We start from the raw sequence: 27,683 nt of genomic DNA, 5'->3' as shown, positions 1-27,683 counted from the left end.
AAGTAAGCAGAAAATATCCAGGGAAATATCCGTAAGAACAATAGGGTGGCAATGGTAGGGGATTTTAACTTTCCAAACATAAACTGGGACTGCCATCGTGTTAAGGGCTTGGATGGGGAGCAATTTCTTAAGCATGTTCAAGATTTTCTTTCCTAACATACAAAGAGCAAAACTCCTCTTGGGAAATGAGGCGGGACAAGTGACTGGGGTGTTAGTGAGAGAGCATTTTAGGACCAATGACCATAATTTTATGAGCTTTAAAATAGTCATGGTAAAAGATAGGCTTTGTCTAAAAGTTAAAGGTCTAAACTGGAGCAAGGCCAATTTTGACAGCATTAGACAGAAACTTTCAGAAGTTGATTGGGAGGGTATTCGCAGGTAAGGGGATGACTAGCAAGTGGGAGGCTTTTAAAAGTGAGATAATGAGAGTTCAGTGATGGTATGTTCCTGGTAGAGTGAAGGACAAGGCTGGTAGAAGAAGGGAACACTAAATGACTAGAAATATTAAGGCTCTGGTCAAGAGAAAGGAGGCCTGTGTCAGGTATAGACCGCTTGGATCAAGTGAATCTCTTCAAGAGTATTGGGGAATAGGAGTACGCTTGAGAGAGAAAACAGGAGAGCAAAAAGGACACTCAAAATAGCTTTGGCAGATAAGGTTAAGGAGAATCCAACATGATTCCATAACTACATTAAGGGCAAAAGAACAACTAGGGAGAAAATAGGTCCCTTAAAGGTCAAAGAGTGATAACATGTGAGATCACAGGAGATGGGTGAGATACTAAACAAATATCTTGCATCAATATTCAATGTGGAGAAAGACACTAAAATGAAGAAACTTGAGTCAATAAATATAATGTCTTGAAAGTGTCCATAATACAGAAGAGAAGGTGTGGGAGGTCTTAAAACAGAAAGAGATAGATAAATCCCCAGGACCTGATCAGGTGTATCCCAGAACATTGTGGGAAGGTAGGGAAGAGATTGTTGGGTCCCTTGATGCCATATTTGTAGCATCAAAAGCCACAGGTGAGGTGCCACAGACTGAAGAATGGCTAATGTTGTGGTATATTTAAGAAACGTGGTAAGGAAAAGCCAGGAACTATAGACCAGTGAGCCTGATGTCAGTGGTGGGTAAGTTGTTGGAGGGGATTCTGACAGACAGAATTTACATACAATTGGAAAGGCAAAGATTGATTGGAGACAGTCAGCATGGTTTTATGCACGGGAAATCATGTCTCACAAACTTCATTGAGCCTTTTGAAGAGGCGACCACAGATGAAAGCAGAGCAGTAGAGGTTGTCTACATGGACTTTAGCAAGGCCTTTGACAAGGTTTCACTGGTTAATAAGGTTCAAGCACTTGGGATCCAGGGAGAGCTAACAAATTGGACACAAAATTGGCTTGTTGATAGGAGACAGAGGGTGGTGATAAAGGGTTGTTGTTTGGACTGGAGGCTTGTGGCCAGTGGTTTGCCACTAGGATCAGTGCAAGGTCCACTGTTGTTTGTCATTTACATCAATGATTTGGATGAGAATATAGGAGGCATGTTTAGTAACTTTGCAGATGACACCAAAATTGGTGATATAGTGGACAGCGAAGGTTAAGTAAGAGTACAACAAGATCTTGACCAGATAGGCCAAAGGGCCGAGGAGTGGCAGATGGAGTTTAGTTTAGATAAATGAGAGGTAAAGCATTTTGGAAGGACAAACCAGGGCAGGACTTACACAATTAATGGTAGGGCCCAGTGGAGTGTTATCAAACAGAGAGACTTAGGGATAAAGGTACATAGTTCCTTGAAAGTGGCATCACAGTTATACAGGGTGATAAAGATGGTGTTTGGCATGCTTGCTTTCATTGATCAGAGCACTGAGTACAGAAATTAGAATGTCTTGTTGTGGTGGTACAAGACATTGGTGAGGTCATTTTTGGAACAGTGCGTAGAATTCTGGTTGTCCTTCTGTAGGGTGTTATTTAACTAGAAAGGATGCAAAAATGACTTACAAGGATGTTACCAAGACTGAAGGGGTTGAGTTATAAGGAGAGGCTAGAGCTTCCTTCACTGGAGCATTGGAAGCTCAGGGAGGACCTTATAGAGGTTTATAAAATAATGTGAAGCACAAATAAGGTGAATAGCCAAGGTCTTTTCCTCAGGATAGGGGATTCCAAAGCCAGAAGGGATAGGTTTAAGGTGAGAGGGGAAAAGATTTAAAAGGGACTTGAGGTGCAACTCTTTCACAGTGAAGGTGGTGCATATTTGGGATGAACTGCCAGAGAAAGTGGAGGAGGTTGGTACAATTTACAACATTTAAAAGACATTCAGACAGATAAATGAATAGAAAGGGTTTTGAGGGATAAGTGCCCGAGCACGCCCAGATGGGACTCGTTCAGTTTAGGAAACTTGGTCTGCATGGACCAGATGGACCGAAGGGTCTGTTTCTATGCTGTATGACTCTATGACTGAACAGATTGAATAAATTCTTGAAGGTGGAAATCTGAAGGGCTATGGCAAACAGTAGGGGATGGGATTAATTGGATAGCTCTTTTAAAAAGGTGGCACAGATAGGATAGGCTGGACGGTCTCCCTCAGGGCTACTGCATACTACATAGATAACCCTGAGAAACAGAACTGCATTTCTTGCCAACATTCCTCCACTCCAGCATGATCAGCAAACATCAATCAATCAAACTCTTCTTTCAGCTCAATGCTGATGGAGGACTCTGACTGTGATTAAAGTTGCTGTTGTGTTTACTCATTGTAACAGTAACTTCGCAATGTCAACTGCTCTGAATTGTGATCAAGTGTTGAATGAGTGCAAATCAAAATTGAGCAGTCTGTCATTCAATACCTGGATCCTTATTCAAGCACAGTAGAATTCTAGAATACCCATTCTGTTTACAACCTCACAGATCATGATTAGATTAGATTACATTACAGTGTGGAAACAGGCCCTTCGGCCCAACAAGTCCACACCGACCCGCCGAAGCGTAACCCACCCATACCCCTACATTTACCCCTTACCTAACACTACGGGCAATTTAGCATGGCCAATTCACCTGACCTGCACATCTTTGGACTGTGGGAGGAAACCGGAGCACCCGGAGGAAACCCACGCAGACACGGGGAGAATGTGCAAACTCCACACAGTCAGTCGCCTGAGGCGGGAATTGAACCCAGGTCTCTGGCGCTGTGAGGCAGCAGTGCTAACCACTGTGCCACCGTGCAGATCCTTTTCATTTATTTTTCTGTTTAATCCAATCATGCCACATCATCTTCAATAATTCAACCAATTCACATAATGGCCCATAGAATATGGGATGGAGCTTCAAAACTGGAATTTGACCAACTGCTTTGATTAATGTCACAAGCTAGAAGAGTGAAACTCAAACAGTTGCTGATCATTACAGTTATAGCTTCAATCTCACACTCCAGTATTCTTAAATAATATACAAATAGTTTACACTATCAGGTTTAACTCAAATTGAAGAAAGGAGCCTTTCACTACTGCCCAAGTACCTCCACTCCTCTCTTAGCAATTGTTTTAATCAGCAGGAAGAACAGAACAGCAGAATATTGTTTAAAAAGAGACACTGCAGAATGGTGTAGTCCAGGAGGATCTGGGTCACAAGAAGAAGAAATACTGGGAAGTCTCAGTAGGTCCAGCAGCATCTCTGGAGAGAAAGCAGAATTAATGTTTCAGGTCCAGTGACCCATTTTCAGACTATTCTGAAACATCACTGGATCCAAAATGTTCATTCTACTTTTTCTCCACAGATGCTGTCAGACATGCTAAGTTTTTCCAGCAATTTCTGTTTCTGATTTCCAGCATCCACAGTTATAGAGTCATAAAGCATGGAAACAGACCCTTTGGTCCAACTCATCTATGCCAACCAAGTTTTCTGAACAAAACTAATCCCACTTACCTGTTTTTGGCCCTTATCCATCCAAACCCTTCCTATTCATGTTGCATCCAAACACAGTTATTTCATACGATTTTTGAGAAAGTTTATAGCTCAGGTTGTGGTTCAGGTTGGAAGTTTGCTCGCTGAGCTGGTAGATTTGTTCTCAGACGTTTCATCACCATGCTAGGTAACATCATCAGCAAGCCTCTGATGAAGCGCTGGTGTTCTGTCCTGCTTGGTTATTTATGTGTCTTGGCCTGTTGTGGTAGGTGAAATCACTTCCGATTCATTTTGAGAAGTTGGTTAATGGGGTTCAAATCAAAATGTTTGTTAATGGGGTTCCAGTTTGAATGCCAGGCCTCTAGGAATTCCCATGGGTGTCTTTGTTTAGCCTGTCCCGGGATGGATGTATTGTCACAGTTGAACTGGTATCCCTCTTCATCTGTGTAAACGGATACCAGTGATAACTGGTCATGTCTTTTGATGGCTAGTTGGTGCTCATGTATCCTGGTGGCTAGTTTCCTGTCCGTCTGTCCAATGTATTGTTTGTTGCAGTCCTTACAGGGTATTTTGTATATTGCATTCATTCTGCTGGTTGTTGGTGTGGGATCCTTTAAATTAATCAGGGGCTGTTTTAGTGTGGTGGTAAATTTGTGGGCTACAATGATGCCTAGGAGTAGTCTGGTCATCATCTTCGAGATGTCTTTAATATATGGCAGGGTGGCTACAGTCTCTGGGCATGTTGTGCCTTCTTGTTTAGGTCTGTCATGTAGGAATCGGTGGACTACGCTTATCAGGTACCCGTTGTTCCTGAATACGTTGTATACATCTTTTTCCTCAGCTTCTCGTAATTCCTGGGTGCTGCTGTGTGTTGTGGCTCAGTTCAATAATGTCCTGATGCAGTTCAGTTTGTGGGACGATTGCTCCTGTAATTGAATATCTGGTCAGTGTGTGTGGCTTTCCTGTAAATGCCGGTCTGTAGCTCTCCATTGGCTTTGTATTCTACCATAACGTCTAGGAAGGGGAGTCTGTTGTTGTTCTCTTCCTCTTTGGTGAGCATTATACTGTTAAGGATGGTGTTTATATATTTGTGGATTTCTTCTAATTTGTTGCATTTTGTGATGACAAAGGTTTCATCCACATAGCGGACCCAGTTCACAGGAAAGCCACACACACTGACCAGTCTGCCGATTTCTACATAACAAACCTAAACAAGACAACACAACACGCCCAGAGACTCTAGCCACCCTGCCATACATGAAAGATATCTCGGAGATGACGACCAGGCTTCATGGTACCCCACAAACATACCACCACACTGAAACAGCTACTGCTGAATTTAAAGGACACTGTCCCAACAATATACAAAATACCCTGCAAGGACTGCAACAAACATTACATTGGAGAGAGGGGCAGGAAACCAGCTACCAGGATACATGAGCACCAACTAGCTACCAAAAACATGACCAATTATCACTAGGATTCATACACACAGACGAAGAGGGACACCAGTTCAACTGGGACAATATATCCATCCTGGAACAGGCTAAACAAAGACACGCACGGGAATTCCTAGAGGCCTGGCATTAAATTGGAACTCCAGTAACAAACATATCGATTTGGACCCCATGTACCAACCTCTCAGAAAAAGAACCAGTGATTTCACCCACCACAACAGGCCAAGACAGACAGATAGAAAGCGGGACAGAACACCAGCGCTTCACCGGAGGCTCACTGATGATGTTATCTAACATGGTGACGAAATGTCTGAGAACAAATCTGCCAATTCAGCAAGCAAGTGTACAGTTATTTCATTTTTTTTGTTGAGGAGGATCTGGGTGTTAAAATAAATGAAACATAAAAAGTCAGAATCCAAGTACAGCAAGTAATTAGGAAGGTAAATGGAATATTGGCCGTTAATTGCAAGGGATGTGGATCAGAAAAGTAGGGATGTCTTGTTACAAAACTCTTCCTGACATTGATGACACCACATTTGCATACTGCATGCAATTTGGGTCATTGCAAATGAGAGTAAAGACTTGCACTGGAATCAGTTAGAGAAGTTTCCCAAGGCTCTTTCTTGAGATGGAGGGGTTGTCTTATATGGAAGAGTTGAGGAGATAGGCCTTTTACTCATTGGAGTTGAGTACAACAAAAGGACCTTATTAAAATGGGAAAGGGGGCTTTACAGGCTGTACAACGAGAAACAAGACGAAGGGGAGACACTTTCAAAACAGGTTTCCCATTTAAGAAGGAAATGCATTTCTCAGAGGCTTTAATTACCTTCCCAGTTCTCTTGCCCAGGCAGCAATGAAGGTGAGTCATTGCATACGTTCAAAGCAGAATTGAAGAGATTATGATTCAACAAGGGAGTACAGGAGACAGACAAGAAAACTGAATTGAGGCCACAATCAGATCAGTTGATTTTATTTAAGAACAGACTCAAGGGACAAAATAATCTTCTTTTGTTCCCACTTCTTATGATCTAATTACAGTTTTGAAATAACACGGGGTTGCAAAAGACAGTCTCATGCCTGAGACACAAAGACATTGCCTGCTGCAGCACTAAGCTGCACACTACAGAAGACTCAGACATTTACAGCATAGGGCCCATTCAGCCATTATGTTTACACCAGTCAGCAAAAGTCTGACTGCACTAATGGGCGGCATGGTGGCCCAGTGGTTAGCACTGCTGCCAGGGACCCGGGTTCGATTCCAGCCTTATGCAACTGTCTGTGTGCTCCGGTTTCCTCCCACAATCCAAAGATATGCAAGTTAGGTGAATTGACCATGTTAAGTTGCCCATAGTGTTCAGGGATATGTACATTAGGTGCATTAGTCAGGGGTAAATATAAAGTTATAGCCTAGGGTATTGGGTCTGGGTGGGTTACTCTTCGGAGGGTCTGTGGGGACTTGTTTGGTCTAATGGCCTGTTTCCACACTGTAGGGATTCTATAATTCTAATCCCATTTTCTAGCTTTTGACTTTTACCATCTTCCTCAATTCTCCTCTTCTCCTTCTACCACAACTTAATTTTATCATCCAGTTACTGACCCCTTTACTAATGGATAAAAGTGCTGTCCTGTCCATTTTTATCTATGCCTCTCATAATGTCATAAACCACAATGAGCCCCATCTCAACCTTAAACAATGGAAAACCAAAGAACTGCGGATCCTGGAAATCAGAAACAGACAATTCTAAAGAAGGATCACTGGACCAAAACATTTACTCTGTTTTCTCTGCACAGATGCTGCCAGAGCTACTGAATTTTTCCAGCAATTTCTGATTTTGCCTCTCTCAACCTTCACTGCTCCAAGGAAAGCAATCCCAGCCTATCCAGTCTTGCCCCATAGCTCACATCCTGGTAAATCTTTTCTGTACTCTTTCTAATGCAATCACATTCTTCCTTTGTGATTGCCAGAATTGCACAAGTATTCCAGTTGAGGCCTCAACACCATTTTATACATATCCAACATCACTGCTTTGCTTTTGTATTCTATGCTTAGCCCCTGTACTTCATTAGTCCTCTCCAAGTTCATCACCGCATATTCTTCGAGAGTGAATTCACGGCTGTGCCTGCCTAACCAGTCCTTTAATATCCTCCTGCAGTTTACAACTATACTCCTCATTATTTACCTTTCTATCAGTTTTCATGACATCTGCAAAGTTCTTCATCATTCCCCCAATACTTAAGCTCAAAACATTAACATATACTATAAACAGCAAGGGCCACCGACTGAACCCTGCAGAGCTCCACTGTATAGAGAATACCTCCCGACCATCATTCGCTGTTTCCTGACTCGCAGCCAATTTTGGATCCAATGTGTCACCTTATCCTGGATCCCATTAACTCCTTTTTTTTGACCAATCTGCCATGAGTGACCTTATCAAAAGCCATTGTGGACGACATCAAATGCATTAGCCTACCTGGTTACTTTATCAAAAAATTTGATCAAATTTGTCAAACATAAGTCTCCATTAACAAATTCACTCTGACTTGATCTGTTTGCCTACGCAAATAGGCCAAATTGAGGGGAGGGCATATTGGATTTGGTGCTTGGCAACGAACCAGGTCAGGTGTCAGATCTCTCGTTGGGAGAGCATTTCGGTGATAATGATTACAACTCCCTGACCTTTACTATTGTCATGGAAAAGGATAGGAGCAGACGGTACAGGAAAGTATTTAATTGGGGGAGGGGGAATTATAATGCTACTGGCAGGAACTGTGGAGCATAAATTGGGAGCAGATATTCTCAAGAGAAATACATGACAGAAATATGGAGGTTGTTTAGGGAGCACTTGCGAGTGCTGGATGGATTTGTCCCACTGAGGCAAGGAAAGGATGGTCGGATGAAGGAACCTTGGATGACAAGAGATGTGGAACATCTAGTCAAGTAGAAGAAGGAAGCTTACTTAAGGTTGGGGAAGCAACGATCAGTCAGGGCTTTAGAAGGTTACAAGGGAACCAGGAAGGACCTGAAGAATGGACTTCGGAGAACTAGAAGGGGGCATGAAAAAGCCTTGGCGGGTACAATTAAGAAAATTCCCAAAGTTTCTAAATTTGTGTGTGGAACAAGAGGATGGCCCAGAGTGTTGGTTGGGCCAATCAGGGATAGCGGAGGGAACTTGTGCCTGGAGTCAGAGGAGGTAGGGGAGGTCCTTGGATAAAAACTTTGCTAAAGTGTTCACTAGTGAGAGGGACCATGTCATTTGTGTGGACAGCGTGAAATAGGTTGATGTTATGAAGGAGGATGTACCGGAAATTTTGAAAAACATGAGGATAAATAAGGGCCCTGGGCCAGATGGGACATACCTAAAGTTACAATGGGAAGTGACGGAAGAGATTGCTGTACCTTTGGTGATGATCTTTGCATCCTCACTGTCCACTGGAGTAGTACCAGATGATTGGAGGGTGGTAAATGTTATTCAGTTGGAATAGGGATAACCCTGGGATTTATAGACCAGTCAGTCTTACGTCGGTGGTGGGCAAATTATTGGAGAGGATTCTGAGAGATTGGATTTATGACTATTTGGATAAGCATAGCTTGATTAGAGATAGTCAGCATGGCTTTGTGAGGGGCAGGTCATGCCTCACAACTTACTGAATTCTTTGAGAATGTGACAAAACACATTAATGAAGGTTGAGCAGTGTATGTGGTACAGATGGACTTTTGCAAGGCATTTGATAAGGTTCCCCATGGTAGGCTCATTCAGAAAGTAAGGAAGTATGGGATACAGGGAAATTTGGCTGTCTGGATATAGAATTGGTTGGCTCAGAGAAGACAGAGGGTGTAGTAGATAGGAAGTATTCAGCCTGGAGCTCAGTGACTAGTGGTGATCCGCAGGGATCGATTCTGGATCCTCTGCTCTTTGTGAGTTTTATAAATGACTTGTACAAGGAAGTGGTAGGGTAGGTTAGTAAGTTTTCTGATGACTTGGTTTGGTGGAGTCGTGGATAGTGTGGAGGGCTATAGTAGGTGCAACAGGACATTGACAGGATGCAGAGGTGAGCTGAGAAGTGGCACATGGAGTTCAACCTGGAAAAGTGTGAAGTGATTCATTTTTGAAGGTCAAATTTGAATGCAGTTTACAGGGTTAAAGGCAGAATTCTTGGCAGTGTAGAGTAGCAGAGGGATCCTGGGGTCCATGTCCATAGATTCCTCAAAGTTGCCACCCAAGTTGATAGGGTTGTCAAGAAGGCAGATGGTGTTTTGGCTTTCATTAGCAGGAGGTTTGAGATTAAGAGCCGCAAGGTGGTGGTGCAGCTCCATAAAGTCCTGGTTAGCCCAAACTTGAAATATTGTGTTCGTTCTAGCTGCCTCATTATAGGAAAAAATTGGAAGCTTTAGAGAGGGTGCAGAGGAGATTTACCAAGATTCTGCCTGGACTGGAGGGCATGTCTTATAAAGAAATGTTGAGGGAGCTAGGGATTTTTTCATTAGAATGAAGAAGGGTGACAGGTGACTTTATAGAGGTGTACAAGGTGATGAGAGGTATAGATGGGAGTGGATAGCCAGAGACTTTTCACAGGGCAGAAATGGCTATCACAAGGAGGCATAATTGTAAGGTGTTTGGAGGAAGGTTTAGGGGAGATGTCAGAGATAGGTTCTTTACACAGAGAGTGGTGGGCGCATCGCATGCACTGCCAGCAGTGGTAGTAGAGTCATATACATTAGGGACATTTAAGGGACTTGGATAGGCACATGGATGATAGTAAAATGAAGGGCACGTAGGTTAGTTTGATCTTAGAGTAGGATAAAAGGTTGGCACAACATTGAGGGCCAAAGGGCCTGTACTCTTCTATGTTCTACCCCTGATTAGTCAGTATCTCTCCAAGTGCATATAATGCCTATCCTTCAGAATTATTTCTTTCTAACTAGCAAACTGACTGGCCTGTAATTTCCTGGTCCCTTCCTTAAATCGTTTTTGAATAGGGAAATGTTAGCAGCCCCCGACACTTCACCTGTGGCCAAAGATTATTTGAAAATTACTGCCAGAGCCTTAGATATATCCGTCCTTTCCTCTCTCCTGGGATACATCTTAAGACTTATCCACTGTTTAAGACTGCTAACTCACTAGGACCTCATCCTCTCTATGTTAATTTCTTCTAATATTTCACACTCCTCCACCCTGATGTCAACACCTGCATCACCATTTCCATTGTGAAAAACTACGCCAAGTATTCATCAGTGGACTGTACCAACTTTTTCTTGTTCCACACAGACTACCTCTTAGATCCCTAAGGGGCTCTATCCTTTCCCTAATTACCGTCTTTCTCTTCAAATATATTTTTATAACATTTCCTTTGGGATTTACAGTCTCCAGGACTCAATATTGAATTCCACAACTTCAGAGCATGACCTCTGCCCTTTTTGTTAAATCATGAGCCATGATTTGTTTGCTCTCAGAAGACCTATTTTCACACCATTCACACATTCAGTTAAAGCTCTACTTCTCTTTCACCACAATTACCACCCCATTGTTTTTAGCTCTGAGCATCCACAACATCCGCTCCTCTTGCTTCTCCTCTATCTTTATTTACAGAATTAAAACCACCACTTTCCAACCTCTTTCCGTTCTGAAGTGAGTTCTATTGGACTTGAAACATTAATGCTGTTTTTCTTCACAGATGCTGCCAGACTTGCTATGTTGCTCCAGCAGTTTATGTTTGTGTTTTAGATTTCCAGCATCTACAATATTTTGTTAGAATATAGAGCCTTTGTGTTTGCTTCATCCTTGTGCCTATTTAAATGTAGACTTGAAAAATCCTATTCTTGTTTTGTCCCAAGTCTTTTTTTATTTCAAAAATATACTTTATTCATAAAATACTTTGATGATCTGTACAACTGGACATGCCATACATATGTAAACATTCCATTTGTTTGCATACCGAAAACAGAGTAACCATTCCTATTTACAGGTCTGTACGATTACATTTTCAGCGGAGGCGTCGGCAAATCCCAAATGACTACGTGGGCCCCCTGTTCTTCTTAGGCAGGCAGATGTCTTTTCCCACCGCGCCTTGGCAGCAGCTGCCCCAAGCTTCAGCGTGTCCCTCAACACGTAGCCCTGGATCTTGGAATGTGCCAGTCTGCAACACTCAGTCGGGGTCAACTCCTTTAGCTGGAAGATCAACAGGTTTCGGACCGCCCAGAGAGCGTCCTTCACCGAGTTGATGATCCTCCAGACACAGTTGATGTTTGTCTGGGTGTGCGTCCCGGGGAACAGGCCGTAGAGCACGGAGTCCCACGTCACGGCGCTGCTCAGGACGAACCTCGACAAACACCACTGCATTCCTCGCCAGACTTCTTCTGCGTTGGCACATTCCAGAAGGAGGTGTGTGACAGTCTCCTTCCCCCCCCGCAGCCACTTCGAGGGCAGCGTGCGGTGCGGCTGAGAGTCCGGGCGTGCATAAAGGATCTCACAGGCAGAGCCCTTCTCACCACCAGCCAAGCCATGTCTTGGTGCTTGTTGGAAAGTTCTGGCAATGAGGCATTCTGCCAAATGGCTTTGACAGTCTGCTCAGGGAACCGCTCGATAGGATCCGCCCTCTCCTTTTCCCGAAGGGTCTCAAGGACACTACGTGCTGACCACTTCCTGATGGACTTGTGGTCAAAGGTGTTTTTCTTCATAAACTTCTCCACGAAGGACAGGTGATACGGAACGGTCCAACTACTCGGAGCTTTCCGCGGCAGCGAGGCCAGGCCCATCCTTCGCAACACCGGGGACAGGTAGAACCTCAGTACGTAGTGACACTTGGTGTTTGCGTACCGGAGATCCATGCTCAGCTTGATGCAGCCACACACAAAGGTGGCCATCAGGGTGAGGGTGGCATTGGGTGTATTTTTTTCCCCCGTTGCCCAGATCTTTGTACAGCGAGTCCCTTTGGACCCGGTCCATCTTTGACCTCCATATAAACTGGAAGATAGCCCGGGTGACTGCAGCGGCACAGGTTCTGGGAATAGGTCAGACCTGTGCCACGTATAATAGCAATGACAGTGCCTCACACCTGATGACCAGGTTTTTTCCACGTGATGGAGAGCGACTGAAGCTTCCATCTGCCCAGTTTCTGCCTCACTTTGCTGATACGCTCCTCCCAAGACTTGGTGCACAACCCAGCTCCCCCGAACCAAATACCCAGCACCTTCAGGTGGTCGGTCCTGACGGTGAAGGGGATCGAGGATTGGTCGGCCCAGTTCCCAAAGAGCATGGCCTCGCTCTTGCCTCAGTTTACCTTGGCCCCCGAGGCCCGTTCGAACTGGTCACATATGCACATGAGTCTGCGCACGGACAGCGGATCCAAGCAGAAAACGGCGGCGTCATCCATGTACAGGGAGGCCTTAACTTGCAGGCCCCCGCTGCCGGGAATAGTCACCCCTCTCAGGCTCACATCCTTCCTGATGGACTCGGCAAATGGCTCTATGCAGCACACAAACAAGGCAGGAGAGAGAGGGCAGCCCTGCCTGACTCCAGATCTGACTGGGAAGCTATCTGATTCCCACCCATTGATTGAAACTGCACTGACAATGTTGGTGTAGAGCAGTCTGATAAAATTGCAGATTCCCTCCCCAACGCCCATTTTGGAGAGAACATCTCTCATATACCTGTGTGATATCCTGTCAAAGGCTTTCTCCTGGTCCAGGCTGATCAGGCAGGTGTCCAACCCTCTGACCTACACATAGGCGATCGTATCCCTGAGGAGTGAGAGACTCTCAGCGATCTTCCTGCCCGGCACAACACAGGTTTGGTCAGGGTGAATCACAGACCCTAGAGCAGACCTGACCCGGTTGGCGATTACCTTTGACAGAATTTTGTAATCTGCATTCAATAGTGAGATTGGTCTCCAATTTTTGAGTTCCTCCTTCTCCCCCCTCCGCTTGTAGATGAGGGTGATGATGCCTTTCCTCATGGATTCACTCATGGTACCTGCTCGAAGCATACTGACATACACCTCCAGCATGTCCTGGCCAATCAAGTCCCACAGAGCAGAATAGATCTCGACCGGTAAGCCGTCGCATCCGGGAGTTTTATTCTTTTCGAAGGACTCGACGGCCTTGGTCAGCTCGTCCAGAGATAGCGGCTGGTCCAGCCTCTCGCGTGTTCTGTCGTCTAAGACCTCCATGATAGAGGACAGGAACGACTGGGAGGCCGCGCTGTCGGTCGGCTTCGCGTCATACAGACTGGCATAGAAGGATTTACTGATCCTCATGACGTCAGCCTGAGATGACGTTATCTAGCCATCTTCTTCCTTCAGGCTGTTGAGGTCCTCCGTGACATCCACCCCCATCGTCTGCAGCAGGAGCAGGTTCTGCATACTTTCCTGGAGCTGGGACAGTTTTCCCCGCCTCTCTCTCGCCTCCTGAACACCTTTGAGGATGAAGAACCTCTTGATGTTCCCTTTTACTGTTTCCCACCAGTCTGCTGGGGACTCAAAGAGGGGCTTCACTGTTCTCCAACCTGCATAGTCCCTCTTGAGCTCCTCAACGTTTCCCAGGGTCAACAGCTTTGTGTTCAGCTTCCACGTTCCCTTACCAGCCCGCTGCTCGTCCTGTAGGTGACAGTCGGCCTGCAGGAGGCAGTGGTCAGAGAAGAACACCGGCTTGATGTCGGTGGATCTGACCAAGAACGTTCGGGACACAAATAGATAATCTATCCTTGAGCGGATAGACCCGTCTGCCCGTGACCAGGTGTATCTATGCCGCGCTCCATCTGCAGGGGTGCTGAAGACGTCGTGCAGCTTGGCATCTTTTACCGTGTCCATCAGGGCTATGGACGTGGTGTTCAGTTTACTGTTCCCCCCGCCGGATCGTCCATCTGCATCAATGATACAGTTGAAGTCTCCGGCCAGAATGACCGGCCTGGACGTAGCCAGCAACAGTGGAAGCTGCTGCAGGACAGCCAACCGTTCACTCTTACCCACTGGGGCATACACATTAATCAGTCTCAGGGGAGCATTCCTGTACGTGACGTCGGCGACGAGGAGGCGCCCGCCCACCACCTCCTTAACCTCGGAGATGGTGAAGTTGCCTCCTCGCAACAGGATACCCAGGCCGGAGGCGCGGCTATCGTTGCCCCCCGATCAAACTGACGGCCCATGGGCCCACAAGCTCGACCATCTCCTGTAGCTGCTGAGGTGCGGTATCCCACACTTCTGCAGAAACAGGACGTCGGCTTTAACGTTGGCCAGGAAGGCCATCGTAGAAACACATCGCGTAGCCGATTTGATGCTACGCACATTGATGCTGGCAATTTTTAACCCCATTTTAACAGCTTACAAGGTTGACACTGTCCATTTGCTGCTGGTCTTGCCCCTCTGGGGTAGCTGTGTGCATCCCCATGGTGACGGCAAACTGCTGGACCTCCCAGGGCTGAGGTAGGTGTCCGGCTCCACGCTGAAGCCATTTCCCCGCTCTGGTGTCTTCGGGTCGGGCCCAGGGTCCGCATAGTCCAGTTTTCCATCTGACAGCGGGGCTGTCACAGGACCGCTGCTCCCAGTTACCTGGAGCTGTGGGCCGGTGGGTACCTCTTGGTTCTCACCGGGTGGGGGGAGGGCTTTACCCATCCCCTCAGAGGGATCGTCCTTTCCTGCTTGGGCGGTGCTGCCCTTTTTCCCCGCAGCGCTGTCTCTTCCTCTGGTGACGACCCTCCTTGCGCCCGTCCTCACCGTCGGAAGAGCTGCCTGTATCTTCGTCGTGTAGGTGTCACTTCCCCCTTCGCTGGGTGGCTTTAGGAGGTTTCCTCTTCCTGCTTTTGACAGTAATCCAATCCTCTGCCTCCTTTGTTCCCTCCTCTTCCATTTCCTCCGTCTGTCTTGAAGGAGTTTGGATCGGCTGCTGCATCTCCCCGATGTCTGCCGTCTGCTCCGCTACAGCCTGCCCTTCCTTCAGGCTGCCTCCAGACACCGTTCCCGTGCTGTTTTGTGGTACCTTGCTGGTCTTAGGCGGTCCACGGCTCATGTTGCCACCTCCGGCCATCTGTGCATAGGTGGCGGCCCCTCGTCTTGGGCAGGCCTTGTACATGTGGCCCGCCTCTCCGCACAGATTACAGTTCTTGGCCTCCTTACATTCCTTGATCGGGTGGCCTTCCTGCTTGCAGTTTCGGCAGACGGTCACCTTACAATCCGCCACCATGTGGTCTGACCTCCTGCAGGTTCGGCACACTTTTGGCTGCCCTGTGTATGTCAGGTAACCTCTGCTTCCTCCGATGGCAAAGCTGGAGGGTGGGTGGAGGATGTTCCCACTGGCATCGACCCTCAGGGTTACCCTGACCTGTCGTTTGCTGATCCAGATCCCGAAAGGATCGACCACATCGGTACTCTCTCCCTCGACCTGGACGTATCTCCTCAAGAAGGTCAGGACATCTGCTGCTGGGATGTGAGGGTTGTACATTTGGATTGTTACAACCCGACTCCTCTGTGCAGGAAGCACACACAACGGGACCGTCGACAAGATGGAGAACAGAGGTTCCCCTTCCTTCTCCTTGAAGACCTTCAGGAGCTGCTCGCAATTCTTCACGCTCCTGAAGGTCACATCGAAATAGCCTGCCACAGGGAAATCCTGCAGGCAGTACACGTCCTTTTTTTTTTAAGTGAAAAAGAAAACCCTTTATTTTCTCTTTAAAAATAAATCAAGTTTTGCATACACTCAAACATGATTCACCTCTCATTTCTGAGACAATACATTTGTTCCAGCTACAAAATAAATGCAAGTTTTTGCAAGGAGTCATAAAAAATAAACTCTTAAAAAAACTGTCATAAACAGAAGTGAACATAAAACAGAAGTACATGAATCAAAAATTCACTTAGTTGAAAGAGGGTTCCATTCATACTTCAGGACCTTCACCACCAGGAATAAGCATCGTTATGTTATTTCCATTCAATAGGATTTGGTCCAGTTTTGTGATTCTTCTGCCTTCTGGTGTGATCTCAAATTCAGTAACATCTTCAAGCACCATGTTGACAAAATCATCAAAACCAAGCAGTGTTCCGACAATCTCCTTATCATTTTTCATAACAATATGAATCCGCGAGCCAATGCATTTGTCCACCAACTCGAGAGGCAGCAGCTGAGACGGATTCGTTGCATTCAGCGCCACCTTGACCAAGTACACGTCCGCTGCTTCAAACCCGCGTCACTCCAGCAAAATCTTCTTCACGAACACTGTCCGATCGACCGGTGTGTGCTCCTCCACCTTCTTCACAGTCACCCTGACTGTGTTGCGAATGCCCTGGCCAGGGCTGCGAGCAGCTGCTGAGGCCATAGCTCTGAGGTTGGCTGGTACCTGAATTGGCATTAGGCCGAAGCCAGCATAAAGATCCACCAAGTGCAGGTCAGCACAACCAAACGATCCTCCAATGTCCAATCACGATCCAGCGATGGTCTCCAGCAGCTCCGACGACTCACAACACGATCCCCGTGGTTTCTCCCCCGCCAGCACACGTCCGCTGCGTTGAACCGACAGCACTCGAGCAGAATCTCTTCCTCTGGTCCTCAGGAACTACACATATTCCGAGCCAAAAGGCCGAGACGTATTTAGTAAAAGGCGAAAGATTCATACGATCTGAAGAGATCCCAAGTCTTACTTTAGGCGCCTGCCAGTCTGGTTACTTCCCTACAAGGATCTCAGTGATGTTGACTGCGTTCTCTGACTCCTCACCTCTCGATGATGCTGACTGCCTATCACAGAACTCTCACCTCACCCACCATCTCATCAGGTCCAAGGTTCATCTTACTTAATCAAACTGAGCCATCAGACAGCCTTAAACAATTGGCTGTAACAACCCTGGGTTCTCAAGCAGAGGGCACATGTGGCAGGAATGGTGTAGTACTGGGGAATGCCTCCACTGTGTGGACCAGCATTCACTGTGTGGACCAGCATTCACTGTGACCTACACTCAAGCACAGAAACAGTTAAAAGAAGGGTTTTGGTATAAATGAAAAGTCTTTATATACTTCAGATTAGATATAGGGCCATTTAATATCATAAGGGAAAGAGCAGACAAGACAATATTTATATTTGCTTATACTTATAAACAGGCAATGAGAGATGAATTGGAAACTCATACTACCAAATCAATTAATTAATGCAGACTGCTTGGTAACTCACCAAATGAGGAGCTGGTTCAGATTCCCTGTAAAAACAATACATCAACAGTATAAAAAAACAAAGGATATGAAAGGTAAGCATTAGGCATCAAATTGTAATGGGACTTCCACACAGACACAGTAACATTTGAACAAAGATGAAGACAGAAAACAGAAGATTTAGGCACAGGAAGAAGGGATTGATTGAGAAGCGACCATAGGAATGTGAAAGTGGACAGCGGACAGTGCAGTAACAGATATAGTGTTATAATGATGCAAAACAAAGAGATCTAACAGTGGACAGATTATCCTGATGCTGCTGCTAGGTACAGTTCAGGGGTAAATGTAGGTTTAAAAAAGTCCTGCAGCATTTCTATAGCAACTTTTTAAAAAATGTAGCAATTTACAATAATAAATACTTTTGAAATGCAATTTCTCCTTTAGTGTAGAAAATACAGCAGTCAATTTGCACGCAGGAAACCATTGTGCTAATGACTAGATAATGTGAGATTTTAGTGATGTGGATTGTGAAATAAATATTGGCCCAGCACATTGATGAAAACTTCTCTGCTTCACTTTGAATAGACAGCATGGGATCTTTTACATTCCTCTGATGGGCAGATGTGTCAATCCAAAGATGGCATCTCGGACAGTGCAAAATTCCCTCACTACTGCAGTGGGAGTGCCAGTCTAAGTTGTATATTCAAGGTACTGCACTGAAACTAGGACATACAATTTCCTGATCTAGAGGAAATTTTGACCCTTGATTCACTGGGCAAACAAAATGATTAGGATCCTCTTTTGGCAAGTATCCTTCCTGTGGAATTTTCCTTTTTAGATCACATCCAGGTTATCAAAAACTAGAGTGTTTTATGACAAGCGAAGCTTGTACACTTGATATTGTGTAATACTTTCAATTGTGGAATCAGATTCTCTACAGGCCAGGTGTGACCACACAACCTTAATATAAATAGGGTCTGTGAAGCCAACAGAAAGGGAAGGACATCATCCAAACTAAAAACAAATACAGCAGGTGCTGGAAGTCTGAAATAAAAAGTGTACATGCTGGAAATACTGGTCTGACAGTATCTGTAAAGAGAGAAAAATAGTTAATATTTCAAGGTCAAAGATGTTTTCTTAAGTAGTATCCACTCAATATGAAACATTAACTGCATTAACTGCTTCTTTCTCCACAGATGCTTCTAAGATTTATAGCACACTTTTTAATTTAAGAATATCAATCCAACTGTCTCTAGTCTGGGAGCAGAGTTAGTTGCTTTCAAGTGTTTGCCAGTAGGGACAGCAAGAGGGAGTGGAGGAGAGGCACAGTAGCAAAGTAGGTTAGACTCAGGTGCCGGGCGAGATTCAGAGAGGGCAGGATATGGAGAAAGCAAGTGACTGCAGATAAGAATAAGTAAGGGTATGATAATATTGAGAGTTGATACTGGGCGGAGTTTGATTGGCACTCATTTTGAAATAACTGAATCTTTTACTGCTCTCGCCTCAAATAAAAAAAATTGCTAGAAGCTCACATCTTCAATAGGAAAGAATTTATGGAAAAAATGCGAAATAATACGACTTCTTACCTTGGGAACACTGTCCTTTAACATCCAGTTTAATTGTGCTGGTCGACAATAGCATTTGTTCCAAGATAAAGTCTGTTAGCTTCAAAAGGATTTGCTTTGTACTGCGACCAATATAAGATTCAAACAACGGGAACACATTCTGACCAAAGAAATACCAAATGGGCTTTAACTCATTGAAAAAGACTTGATGCAGCTTCTTAATGAAATTCAACAGTATATTTTGAATATTGAAGGCATCAGTCCCCATTCTTGACCTATTTGACTTCACACTGGGTGCAAGAAACACTCTGATGTGTTCACTGAAGGATCTTCTGCTCATGGTTGAAGTAATGTAACAGACTTCACTCTGTATGGACCTCAGGGCAACTTTCCAGTCGACTCCCAATGGCTTCAACAATTTTTCAACAAATGCAAAGAAAGATGTAGAGTCCTGAAAGAGATAGAAAAGCATCTGGGGCAGTCGTTTGTCCAGCTCTGAACTTGTAGCTCCAACCTGACTGCTGAACAGAACTTGCCAGATCATGTAATAAAATTCCCATTTGTTTGCTTGAGTTGCACTAGTCATTGCCAATTGAATGGCCTCCAGTACAGCAGAATCCATTGAGGAAGCTCCAACATGATGGGCAGGATCCAAAAAGCTCCACAGAAATGTCCTTAAGTTATGGTAACTGGAGCGAGTTATGTTGTCTGAAATCCTTTTTTCTATGTCTAGTTTTACCTCTTTAGTTGACATTTTTGTGTTGTTATGTTTCCTGAATATTGAATTCACAGATTGCCACTTGGTTTCAGGATTTTGAGGCTGCCTACTACCTGAAGACACTGAAGGAAAAATAACACATTGTAAAAGTCATATTAGTTTCTGAAAATCCAAATTAATGATTTCAATTAGACTGCTAATATCTCTCTCTACAGAGATTAAAGAATCTATATTCAATAGTTGTCATGTTCCCTATCTTTCAGTACAGAAGATTTTCAGGGTCATCCAAGGTGTTTTAAGATAGTTAAATTATTCAGTATATTAGTTAGAGAGAAACCAATACGGAGGAAATCCAAAACAAGGAGGTTTAACCTTAAATTCAAAACTAGGTTACTCAGGGGTGAAGTCAGGAAGCACTTCACACGCGGCGTACTTGAAAATGTGAATTCTACTGCACAAAGCTGTTATGGCTGCCAGATAACTGAAAATTAAAAAAATTCAGATTGATATATTTTTGTTAGGCAAGGCTAAGGGTGATGAATGTACGCTCTGAGTTAATGTACTGATAAAGTATGATCTAATTCAATAATATAAGGAATCAATAGCCTCATCTTTAAACCTACAGTGCAGAAACAGGCCCTTCAGCCCAACCAGTCCAGAATGACCCTCCGAAGAGTAACCCACCCAGACCCATTCTCCTCTGACCAATGCACCGAGCACTATGGGCAATTTAGCACGGTCAATTCATCTAACCTGCACATCTTTGGACTGTGGGAAGAAACCGGAGCACTCGGAGGAAACCTACGCAGACACGGGGAGAATGTGCAAATTCCGCACAGACAGTTGCCAGAGGCTGGGGATTGAACCTGGGACCCTGGTGCTTTGAGACAGCAGTGCTAACCACTGAGCCACCGTGTTCCTATCTTCCTATTAACTTCTGTCGCAGTGTAACAATGGCTTTTCCGTTCGAATAAATGTTTTGTCATTAACTTTGGAATTTCCTCCCCTCCTCTGGTGAAGGTGGATGGCATCTTTCAGATATCTTGCTAAAGTGCTTGATTCCCATGTAGAAGTCTCAATAGCAGGTCCCTGCAGAGTGTCAAAGATTGGGAAGAGGTGTGTCATTCCAGCCCCATGCGCATTAAATGAATAGCCTATTCAGTGACCTCCTTCAATTAATAATCCCAGTAAGGAGCCCTAGCTAATGTCCTCCCCTCTGGTTCAAAGCACTGAGGTGGAACCAAGTCCAGGTAACGTTACAAGTCAGGACTTAAAGCTGCTCCACGTGGCTCAGCATCTTATGAAAAGTTTCAGTTATCACATATAAAACTTGAAAGTCACCAGTGGTGACAAATGAAATGCAAAGATTATAAGAGACTTGTGCATAAAACCTAGACTGACATTCCCACTCCAGTATTGAGACAGCACGATATCGTCAGGAGTATTGTCTTTTAGCTAAGACGTTCAAGGGTCACCACCTAAAGCTACTTCATCAATGACTTTCTTCCATCAAGAAGTTGGGATATTTGCTGACAACTGCACTATGTTCAACACCAACCAAATGCAGCAAGGCCGGGACAATATTCAGGTTTGGGCTGATAAGTGGCAAGCGACAGTGCCAGGTAGTGACCATCCCCAACAAAAAAGGATCTAACCATCAGCCCAAGACATTTAAAGATATTACCATAATTGAGTCTGTCACTATCAATAACCTAGGGGTTATCATTTAGCAGAAACTGGACTTGACTGGCCACATATAGTACTTTCCAAGGCCACATCATCTATCACTTAGAAAGTAAGGGGTAGCAGATACATGGGAACAGCAAGACCTGTCACACACTATAGGCAAAAGTGAGGACTGCAGATGCTGGAGATTAGAGTCAAGATTAGTGGTGCTGGAAAAGCACAGCAAGTCAGGCAGCATCTGAGGAGCAGGAAAAATCTACATTTCAGGCAGGAGCCCTTCATCAGGAAGGGCGGATGAAAGGCTCCTGCCTAAAACGTTGATTTTCCTGCTCATCGAATGCTGCCTTTTCCAGCACCACTTCAATCCTGTCACACACTCTTTTGACTTTGAATTATATTGTCTTTCTTTCATTGTCACTGGGTCAAAATTCTGGAACTCCCTTCTGACCATCATTGTGTCTCCTTAACACTCAAAGGACGATAGCAGTTCAAGAAAGCAGCTCAGCACCACCTTCCCACAACAATTAGGGATAGGTAATAAATACTGGCCTAGTGAGTGACAACTAAATACCATGAACAGATGAAAAATGTTAAAGTGATGCCAATCTGCTCTCTCAGATGGATATAAAATATTCTGTGACACTATTTTGAAGAGGAGCATTCTGGGTCAACATTTAATCTTCAATCAACATTAAATAGACCTGATCATTTTCATGTTGTTTTGCAGGAGCTTGCTGTGCTTAAATCAATTGGTGAATTTCTTACATTACAACAGTGGCTATATTTCAAAAACACTTGATTGGTTGTAAAGTTATTTGGGATGTCCTGAGGTTGTAATGCAAGTCTATCTTTCATTACCTGTTAATATGAGGAGAGCAAGAATGATTGCCTTCATCATTTTATTAATTACTCCCATAGCTCTTCAACTTGTAACTTGGGTCGCCTGTTGCTGCAGCTGTAGAAAGGTGATTTAATGAATACATTTATGAGGTTGATAAGACAAGATACAATCATTCGGTATGCTTTCAAATTTATTAATAAACAGCCACAAAGCGCACCTAAATCTACAGCCATCATTTGGATGACATTTTCATAAATCTCTGTATTTAACAGAATTGAGCTACACAGGACAGGAGGCTGCAGTTTGATCCCTATTCTATGCAAAGTTATGCAAAGAAGTGGTAATCAGCCACAGTGATAACTTCAACCTTGCAGGGAGTTAATAAGGGCAACATCCCCACTTTTCATCACTGTACAGTGACTCCCAGCAGAGTATGGTACCCAGTGTCTGAATGGTAAGTGGATCAGATTCAGTCATGATGGACTACAGAGGCGAACAGCCACTTTCAGTCCAGACAAACACAAAGAACGGGTTCAGAGATAAAAATCTCAGTCCAAGTCATAGCTTCAGATGAGAAAATTGAAAAACTACATTTCTATTCCTTTATAAATCAACTGCATACCTGTTTTGCTAGTTCAAAACAAAAACCTGCTGTACCACATGGACCCCCGCCAGGTGGATGCAAGCTGCAAATGGCAATATTTCGAAGCATAGCAGGAGAGGTCTCTTTGGTGCCATATTCACAATATCTCTATATTTCCTACATTATAATAGAGACTGCATGTCAAAAGGACTTCACTGACTGTAAAGCATTTTGATAAGCCCCAGGGTGATAAATGAAAATCTTATTTCTTGCTGTCATTTGTAGGGGACAGTCACAACTCACAATGATGTTGCAAGGCATGATAATTCATCAAGAACATGCGCAGGATAAGTGGTGACACATTCCTGATAAGTGATCAGTGCATAAATACACAAACTTCATACATGCATTAACATAACTTTTGCAGAGTGGCAGAAATGACAATGTTCTGGGCTAGATTAAATCTCTTTTGTTTCCTCTCTCAAGTCCATCCCACAGAGCAGCACCCAGAATTGCATACACTATTCTAGCTGCAGCTGACTTACTCTAATAAAGGTTTAGCACAATTTCCTAACTTTTCAGTTTATGCTTTTGTTCCTCAGTCCAAGATCTCACATTATTCACTAACCGCTGTATTAGCCTATCCTTTCACCTGCAAAACTTTGTTTGCAAACACCTCACCTTTTGGTTTTTGTGCTGCATTTAAAACTATCATATTCCTTTATCACTTTAAGACATTTCAATTAGATCGGATTAGACATTCCAAACTCAATGATATACAAATCTAATCTACATAACCTGCCCTCATAATATAAACCTTTTAAGATATAATGCCATTCTGGTGAATCTGGGCAGATCAGGACTGAGGAGATTCAGACTACTGGAAAAACTACCTCCTTCAAATTACCTGTAGTGTTTTGAAGGATGATTAAGACATAATATCCTAATAAATACTCTTTGCAGATGTCCCGAATCTGTTATCTCCCATTCTGAGATTTTTATATGAATAAAAGACGTGGGAAAATTAGCTCAAACAATTCAAAATTGTACTTTATTACTCTAATTACCCAGGAAGAACTACAAGAACTACTATGTTTATTTCTTCCTTAAAACCTTTTAATTTGGTCAGCTTAAAGCAAAACTCACCCAATAGTTCAGTGTGCTTCAGAAATTCAGAGCGAAACTGACGAATATTCCACAGAAGATGGTTCAGATTAAAGTTACTCTGGATTTGGTCCAGATTACCATGTGGATGCTGAGCTAGTCTGGTACAGACTGTCCCCTTTTGCTTCCACCATCTATTTCCATTCACAATCTCAAACCCATTCATTGGGCACGGCACCATTGTCCAAAAATTATTTCTGTCAACATGTGATCCAAGATTAAGGATCAAGTCCTCCAGAAGGTGGAAAAACAAGCTCACCCCATTTAACATAGATGTAAAGTGGAAATTGGAAAAAGAAACAATTAATGACTTGACATCAAAGTAATTTTAGACATGGTGTAATTCTAACCTTCGCTAATTAAACCCAGGACTGAGCTGTAAAGATGCTTTGAATGGGCAAGGCAGTTACAAAACGCGACATGTGAATAATACATGGACTTGCTTCTGACCCCATTCTCAATAGTCTCTCTTCCAGGCTAATGGGAAGGATATCACATTAATCTGTAACCCAGTCAGTTTGCAAGATGATTAAAACATAAAAGGAGCCAAACATCATGTACGAGCCAAAATGTCCCACTCTTGTATTAAAAGGTGCAGTGCAGTCTAAATGAGAAGCAACATGAAGCATGCAATAATTACCTATAGTGTTTTGAGGGATGATTAAGACATAATATCTTAATAAATACTCTGCAGATGTCCCGAATCTGCTATCTCCCATTCAAAGGCTCTACTTAATTCTCATTTAAATGTCATTCATTGTCTGTGTGAACTTAAGTATAAATGCATAGATGGCTGTATTTTATATCGCTTATGTATTCTACTGGCTTTCTTAAGCACCATTAGGCTGTGGGCAACAAGTGAAAATGCTGGAGGGAAATGGTCTGGGGTGGCAGAGGGAAGTAACAAACATTTACAGGAATGTCACTGGACATAACAGGTCAAGCTCTTTCCATTGAGCACTGGCTGAATCACATCTAGAGTATTATGATGAATGCACACTTTCCTTTGAGATGTGGAGACACGGGGTGAGAACAAAGTTTCATTAGAACAAGGTCCAAATTGGGACGTTGTATTTCCATGGGTTTATTAATAAAGGAATAGAGTATTAAAGCAAGGGCATTGCACTGAACCTTTGTTTAAAATAAACAGGTTAAGCTAAGCTGGAGGCATTTTAAGAAGTACGTCCAAGTCTTCAAGAGGGAGCAGAGATTTACTGTCATATTATGGGTGAGGGGCTTCAGTTATGCGAGATACAGGAGCAGTTGACATTGTTCTCCTTAGATCAAGATGATTAAGAGGATATTTCAGAGGTTTTAAAAATAATGAATGGTTTTGATAAAGTTAAGGAAAATCTGTTTCAATTAGAAGGACCAAAGGACAGAGATTTTTGTGTGTTTAGCAAAAGAAATAGAGGTGACACCAAGAACCCTTTTTTAACCCATTGAGTTGTGATCTGAAATGCAATACCCAAAAGGCTGGAGGAAGCAGCTTTAATAGTAACATTCAAAAAGAGTTATATAATTATTTAAAAAAGGAGAAAATGTACAGGAACTAGGAAAAAGAGAAACGCAATATTTCGAATAGATACTTCAGTCACTCAGAAAGGGTGAAGGGTCCTGACCCAAAACGTTGACCGTCCTGTGTCTCCAATGCTGCCTAATATGCTGTGCCTTTCCACCTCCACATTTAATGGGGAGGAAAGGACACAATAGCCTACTTCAATTCTGTATTTCTATCTGTTTCACAAGATAAGCATTTTACTGTAAATAACTTTGGAAATTAAACTGACTCAATAGTATAAATTACTACAAATCTTGCTTATAGTGTACATTGATAATCACTGTAAAAACATTTCTGATGCAAATTACAATTTTAAGTGTTAACACTGACCTGCTATGACCTTCACCAGCTGGTACTGAATAAACTTTCCCATAAAAATTGCACAAATTATTTTCTTTAGAAGAGAAATCATTTTTCTCCGAGCATCTAAAATTGCCATGATCTAAGTAAGTTTAAGCAACAAAAATTCAAGAGAAATATGTTCATCCACTGAGTTGTCATTTGTATCTTCTAGTATCTTAACATTCTGTGAATTATGACAAAATGATTAAAAATTTGAATGACCCAGACCTTCATTTATCTTAATTGCCCAGAGCTCTCTGAAAGCAAGCTGTCAGACGACAAGACAGAAGAGACAGAGGCACTGCTTAAAACATTAAACAATGATTTCTTATATTTGACGCGTAATTCAATGAGCTGGAAGGAGAGTTGAGAAATTGGGTTATTAAAGTGATGCTTTTGGGAAAAAAAAGAATTTTTGTTGTAACTTTCCATACCCTATCAGTGAGCTGTTAGGTGTCTCAAGTAGGGCAGTCACAACCTGGAACAAGCCTCTCAGAGGTAACAAACCCCCAGGCCTGGCTGAGGGCATGACACAAACCTAACACTGCAGCAACTGTACTGGAGGAGACTTAACCAGGACTTTTATTCCAGACTGCTAACTGGTGATGCTCCTGCTTGTCCAGGAATTTTCTGACCAAATGGAATCCTCTGACAGAAGGTGAAAATTGTTAAGTGAGCAGATGTGAACTGATTTGTCAACGAGGACATGAAAATGAATGGCCATTATTTCCAGCACCTTTCACTAGGGCCAGGACAAAAGCACCTTACAACAAATGAAATACTTTTGTAGTCACTGTTTGAAAGATAGAAAATAGGGCAGTAGATGTGCACCCAAAAAATTCCTATTAATAATCAGATAATAGTTCTTAGTGACGTTGATTGAGGTAAACACTTTGGCGAGGTGACCACAGGGGCTTCCCTTACTCCTCTTCTAACAGGGCTTTAATGTGTGTGGCTGCCTGAGAAGGCAGAAGAAATCTCAATTTAATATTTCATGTAAATAACTGCACCTCTAACCATGTAGCGATCCTTCAATGATCTGTTGGGATGGTTATCCTAGGCTTCCTCAAATTTCCAGAATGGAATTTGAATCACAAACTTTAGAGGTCAGGGAGCTACTAACCGAGCTATGGCTGACCATGTATATGGAACTGTACACGCAAGATTTATTGAATGAGAGAAAGTTGGAGGTGCAGTATGCTGGATTCTAATATTGCTCCCTGGACTCCATGCACAAGCTTCAGAGGATGGTTATGCTACCCCTTACCTTAAATCTATGCTCCCTTGTCACTGATCCCACCACCACCACCAGAAAGGAGCAAATTACTACAGATGCTGGTATCTGTGCTGAAAACAAAGAAAACTGGACATCACAGCAAGTCAGGCAGCACCTGTGGAGGCAGAGTAAGCTAATGTTATGAGTCTGGATGACTCTTAATTAGAGCTTTGATGAAGAGTCATCTAGTCTTGAAATGTTAGCTTGCTGTCTCTCCACAGATGCTGCCTGACCTTCTGTGATTTCCAACATTTTTTTTGTTTTCATCACCAACAGAAAGGGTAGACAGGAAGGAATCCTATCATGTCACTCATAATTTGATACTGCTCAGTCATGTTCCCCTTCAACCTCCAATGCTCCAAAGAAAACAACCACAGTCTATCCAAACATTCTTCATAACAAACTCTCCAGTCAAGGCAACATTTTGATAAATCTCCCTCACACCGTTTCCAATGCAATCACACCT

The 27,683-nt window shown here is 43.6% G+C and overlaps 3 protein-coding genes across 3 annotated transcripts in view; all 3 read right to left on the bottom strand.

Moving 5' to 3' along the window:
• The window catches only part of strc1 (stereocilin 1), a 65,741-nt gene extending 58,165 nt beyond the window's left edge, over window positions 1-7,576 (bottom strand). Inside the window, exon 1 of the mRNA XM_043677053.1 lies at window positions 7,535-7,576. Within this exon, the coding sequence (XP_043532988.1) occupies window positions 7,535-7,576 (42 nt within the window). The remainder of the gene's footprint in view (window positions 1-7,534) is intronic.
• Window positions 7,577-15,973: 8,397 nt separating this feature from the next.
• On the bottom strand, window positions 15,974-16,528 carry LOC122540835 (U6 snRNA-associated Sm-like protein LSm5; the record flags this gene model as incomplete). Its single annotated transcript, XM_043677052.1, has 1 exon — window positions 15,974-16,528. A coding segment is annotated over one exon (309 nt), but the record flags the coding sequence as incomplete, so codon positions are not given.
• A 679-nt stretch (window positions 16,529-17,207) lies between these two features.
• LOC122540885 lies at window positions 17,208-22,588 on the bottom strand. Its single transcript, XM_043677117.1, has 4 exons — window positions 22,309-22,588; window positions 19,068-19,886; window positions 17,504-17,528; window positions 17,208-17,285 (listed from the first exon to the last, which is right to left on the bottom strand). The coding sequence occupies exons 1-4, from the start codon at window positions 22,364-22,366 to the stop codon at window positions 17,276-17,278; spliced, it is 912 nt and encodes a 303-aa protein (XP_043533052.1). The 5' UTR covers window positions 22,367-22,588; the 3' UTR covers window positions 17,208-17,275.
• Between the last annotated feature and the right edge of the window lie 5,095 nt (window positions 22,589-27,683).

The sequence above is a fragment of the Chiloscyllium plagiosum genome, chromosome 36 (genome assembly GCF_004010195.1).
Source record: "Chiloscyllium plagiosum isolate BGI_BamShark_2017 chromosome 36, ASM401019v2, whole genome shotgun sequence".
In the NCBI taxonomy this organism is placed as follows: domain Eukaryota; kingdom Metazoa; phylum Chordata; class Chondrichthyes; order Orectolobiformes; family Hemiscylliidae; genus Chiloscyllium; species Chiloscyllium plagiosum.
The sequence above is the reverse complement of the archived record's forward strand: the minus strand, read 5'-3'. Positions and strand labels throughout refer to the sequence as shown.

Coding starts and splice junctions, on each gene's coding strand:
- LOC122540885 (XM_043677117.1), bottom strand. CDS start 22,366: ATGGGAGTAATTAATAAAATGATGAAGGCAATCATTCTTGCTCTCCTC. Junction 19,887..22,308: donor TGCTCTCCTCATATTAACAG/GTAATGAAAGAT, acceptor TTTTTCCTTCAG/TGTCTTCAGGTAGTAGGCAG. Junction 17,529..19,067: donor TAAAGGACAGTGTTCCCAAG/GTAAGAAGTCGT, acceptor TTGTTTTTACAG/GGAATCTGAACCAGCTCCTC.